Here is a 4,869-nt window from a genome sequence, read left to right as displayed (position 1 = left end):
CTGCCGACCTGTCCCTTCCCAGAGGGCTTTGTGAAAGGACGGAAATGTGATGCTGCCGCTGAGACGCAAGCCGCGGTGGAGTCTGTCTGCGGTGGCCATGTTGTATCACCCTTCTTTGACTCCCCTCCACCTCCCACCTCCTCCTGTTTTTTCCCGTGCAGAGAGACTTCAGGCGCCAGGCACGGTGTAACTGCAGTCTCAGGTATGCCGGACAGACACTGCAGCCACTTCCCAGGACTTCACCTGCACCTGAGACTGAGTGACGCGGGAACGGGGGTTCGGTTATACCTCAGGGAAGGCCGCTCAAAGCAACACAGAGCATCATTCATGAATCAAGTGCTCCATAACTGAAGATATGGAAGACAATGTCTCTTCATTTGCTGTTTTGTTTCAGTCTTCTAGCCCACAACAGTAATACTTTTCTTTTTCAAAATAAAATACCAAACATTTGCTGGTTCTTTTTAAACTTTTCAGAGATGAGAATCTGACAGTAAACTGAGGTTTAAACTGTTGTTAAGACAAAATAATATTTAAAATCATCAGATTAAGCTTGTTTCCACATTTTTCACCATGTTCATTTGAACAGTTGATTTATTATTGAATCGGAACATAATATGAAGATTAATCTGTAATGACAAGTATCAATAAGCAAGTAGCACTTGTCCTTTCAATCATTACTTCAGATTAAAAGTATTTCATCATTATTTCAATATCTTTTATATCTTAAACTCCTTGTTTTCCCACATCTAACTGGGACACAGAGACATTAACTCCCTGCACTTCTCTATGTCTTGTTCCTCTTTGCTCTGAATGTTGTGGCATTGTCATGTGTAAAGGCTTAGGATGATTACTAAATAATTTGAAAATAGAATAAGTACGCAGGGACCTAAGTTGAGGTTTGCTCCATCTGTCAACATGTGACAGCTGCGGTGCAATTTTCATTGTGGTGCGAGCGGTTTAGTGGTAAATGTGTGCTCTCATTTATCTAAAATACATCCGAAGCTGTGGCTGCCGCTTTATTATTCCGCATGGGCTACAATGTGCATTTGTTCCTAAATGAAAAATCTTTGCTGAAATTTGACAGACTCGAGAGCATGTGTTTTGAGGAAGGAGGGCTGCGAGAGGCTTTTGTGGTGTTGGGGGAGAAAGAGAGCGTGGCTGGGAGAGAGAGAGGAACACTTAGGGAGCGATTCAGAGGAAGAAAGAGGAGTTTTCTCAAATATTTGTAAGTAGTTTTTAAGGTTTGCACCACCTTTACAGTGTCAGACCGATGTTATTGAAAACCGGCCATGCTGAAAACACAGAAGCAAGAAAACAGATGTTCAACAGTAGCACAGAAGTTGTGCATTCTGTCTAAGAGGTACAGTCACAAAAAAACAGCAACTTTGTAAAAGCAAGGAGATTCATAATCAATTTGATCAGTTATAAAGTTTCTGTCAGTTGACATTCAAGTCTTTTTTTTTCCCATTTTAGACCTTTGATTGAAGAGCCACACTAACGATAAAATTATGAAATTAGACAATACGTTGACATTTGTTTTTATTAACTGGAGAAGTCTAGTACTTACAATTGTAATAAAATAAAATATTGAAAATTAAGTTTATGTATTTACAATCGGTTCTTTTTTTGCCTTAGGGTGATTACTCGTGCATATTAATGCAAGGCACAGTTAAACTGTAACGAAATGTGACTGTAAGTGAGTGTAACTCTAAGAAATGTGCTCCACAAATAAAACGGTATCGCCTGCCCTTTTAGTAGAACATGGTGGACGCTGCGTCGTGCTGCGCAGTTGGCGCAGCCGCTACCCGCTTGAACAACCTCGATGTCCCACAATTCCTGCGTACGGGAGCCATTCATTGACAAACAGCAACACAGCCACACAGCTAACATGTCAGACAAGAAGCAGACCGTAGACTTGGGCTTACTGGAGGAGGATGATGAGTTTGAGGAATTCCCAGCCGAGGGTAAATCCTCCATATATTACCTCAAAACACATTGCTCTTGTTTGTGTTACCAGCTTTGCTATGTATTGCGGGTTTTTGGTGCCGGGCCCTGCAACGGTGACTCAGCTAGCCTAGCCTTATTAGCTTTAGCATTAGCTAGCAAACTTGCTGGGGATAGTATGCGTATGCTGAATTAGTCAAACTAATTACTCATTTTTGAGTTCATTCCCTTCCAATGTTTTAATAAATGTGATTTTAATTTTCTTAATGGTGCGAAACTGTGATTTTTCCTCCTCCTGTGGACATTAGTGACCGTTAGCTAGCTGACGTCAATGTAGCTAAAACAAGCTAATGTGTTGAGGTAAACAGTTACAGAAAACTGTTTCTCCATCCCTCGCTCTTATTGTGTAAGACATATCGTTTTATCCGAGAGTCTAAGTTAAAGCTGTATTATATATTGTTGGTGCTGTGTCAATTCCAGACTGGACGGGGCTGGATGAAGATGAAGACGCTCATGTGTGGGAAGACAACTGGGATGATGACAACGTAGAGGATGACTTCTCAAATCAGCTGAGGTAACCTGAGCCTTCAGCAAAAGTCTCAATGTTCAGCTACACCACACAGACAACATGGGTGGATCCACTACATTTCTTCATTAATGCCGTTGCCTAAATATGGCAAATAGTGCTTTAAGCCATACTTACATGCCATATCCTCCCCTCTTGTTGCTCATACATTAGACACAGATATCCATGATTAATTATTTGATATACTGTATACTGACTGAAAAAAAAAAAACAGCCAACATGTTTACACACATAAATGTAAACCATATGTCCTCCAATAATTTGTTCTATATGGAATAACCGATCACTTGACCCTTGAAAGTAAAGGTGTCTACTTTGATCCATGTGTCATTACTTCTACTTTATAGCTGATGAAAATTCGACGGCCTTGACTGAAATCACTCTTCCGGATTTTTACTTTTTTTTTTATTAACGGTTCACATAACAGCACATTTTGCATTTTTAGTGCTTTACATAGCTGTATACAGACAGGAGGACAGGTGATTTCCATAATGTGTTAAACTCATGCCTGTGCTTTTTCAAATGGTTTAGACATGACCAAAGCAATTTTTGGACATAGTAGGTTTTCACATGAGTCAGAGGAGCACTAAAATCATTTTAATAATGAATGTACATTTACCATAATAAATCACGTCTGTCGCAGTCAATATCTCAATACATGCATTTCTGATTATTAAATGGAATAGACATATATATAAAGAAATTCTCTCCCCAGTTCATTGGCGACCAGCAGTAAATCCCCCTTCATGGCTGTTGTAATGTTCAGTTTATGTTGCAACAGCATCAGAAAGGTGGTAATTCAACTCTATGGCCATTTTGGAAGATGTTGTGTGAGGTGCTGTTAAACTGAATTGAATTAAACACAAAAAATGTTTCTCTCATTTAGCCTAGCCCACTGATTAAAATGGGATTGTCAAAATACAACTCAGTCCAAACCACAGCCTCCACAATGAAAACACAGTTGAAACAACAGCTCTGTTACTTTAAGCAAATTCTGAATACCATAACCTTCACCAAGTTAAGAATTAGTGTAAGGGGTATATATTAGAATGAATAAGTTTTCACTAGTGTACCTAATACCATATGAATGGCATATGATTGTATTGTTGTCCCAGATCTTTTACTCTTCTTATAAGCTCTTTAAATATATTGAATGTAGGGCCACCTCTGAAACATGGGCTGGACATACTGCAGTTAAATACATAAATAATACTAGAACCCTCACACATGTTCGGAGGCATTCTCAAACTGCAGACATTTCATGAAAGCTAGGAAAAGAGTTGGTATCAAATCCACTGCAAAGGCACCGCTACGACCTCTATACATAGCTACTGAGGAATTTTAAGTTGTGTACCTCACTGACATTTGCATGTGTTCTGCAGATACTAATATGTAAGTATCTTGGATAGTGACTCTGCACACCACCATAATGACTTGTAGGAAGTCACTTGCAGGGTTATCTTTGATTTGACCAACTTCTTCTCTTCAGTAGCTTAAATTGTTCTTTTAAACCCAAATGAAACGGCGCAGTAAACACCTCTTACACACAAAACAATATGAGCAACAGCTAAAATGTCCACTTAAACTGTGTAGAGTTTAACCAATCAATATTTTAATGGAGATTTGCATTATACGTCAAATTTATCATCATAAGAGCTGTAAAGCCTTCGACGCTTGCACTCACTTAAGGAATAATCAATAAGTGTTGATAGATAAGTGGCTGCTCTGCTTTAGTCTGAGCACACTTTAGACAATAATATGCCATTGTTTTATTGAGGCCAATTACAACAGCTGTACTATTAAGCTGTTTCTTAAAGTTATCATTACTGTTAAAGGGCACGGCTGCCACATATATATGTAATCATCAAATCCATAGCTGCATGCATTATGCAATATTTATGTACATTTTTTTTTCACTCCCATCTCTTAATGGTTCTTACAATCAATAGCAGAGGGTACTTATGCCTCAGCCGCCCACCTGTAATCATCTCTGCTGACTTGATCTTTCTATTTGCCTTTTCCTCCCTGCAGAGCGGAGCTCGAAAAACATGGTTACAAGATGGAGACCTCATAGAGGCTGACGAGGCCTTTCACTATGCGACGACATTGGATATGGACATTTATATTTCAATATTACCGGCTGATCACAAAACCACAAGAGGAGATTTGAGGATGTTGTTTCTTTGTTTTTTTTGCAAGAAATGTTAATGGAAGTAAATGGAATTCGTAAACAATTTCTTGCAGTGTTTTTTTCTTCTTTTTTTTCAATGACCAAAATATTCTGAAAAATGTTCAGATGGTGGCATTTGTAGATAATAAATTTGCTATTGGTTACGCAT

At 38.9% G+C, this 4,869-nt stretch overlaps 1 protein-coding gene across 2 annotated transcripts; it reads left to right on the top strand.

Moving 5' to 3' along the window:
* Positions 1-1,742: 1,742 nt before the first annotated feature.
* sem1 (SEM1 26S proteasome subunit) lies at positions 1,743-4,869 on the top strand (the record flags this gene model as incomplete). 2 transcript variants are annotated; one of them, XM_084562547.1, is made up of 3 exons in its annotated part: positions 1,826-1,964; positions 2,425-2,518; positions 4,562-4,869. In XM_084562547.1, exons 1-3 carry the CDS (start codon positions 1,889-1,891, stop codon positions 4,602-4,604), a joined length of 213 nt encoding a protein of 70 aa, XP_084418673.1. In that variant the 5' UTR covers positions 1,826-1,888. The 2 variants fall into 2 exon arrangements, with proteins under 2 accessions (XP_084418674.1, XP_084418673.1); XM_084562548.1 differs by lacking the exon at positions 4,562-4,869 and having other exon boundaries at positions 1,743-1,964; positions 2,425-2,522.

This window comes from Chelon labrosus (genome assembly GCF_963514085.1).
Source record: "Chelon labrosus genome assembly, chromosome: 16".
Classification (NCBI taxonomy): Eukaryota; Metazoa; Chordata; class Actinopteri; order Mugiliformes; family Mugilidae; genus Chelon; species Chelon labrosus.
This window is presented reverse-complemented; position numbering and strand designations above follow the sequence as displayed.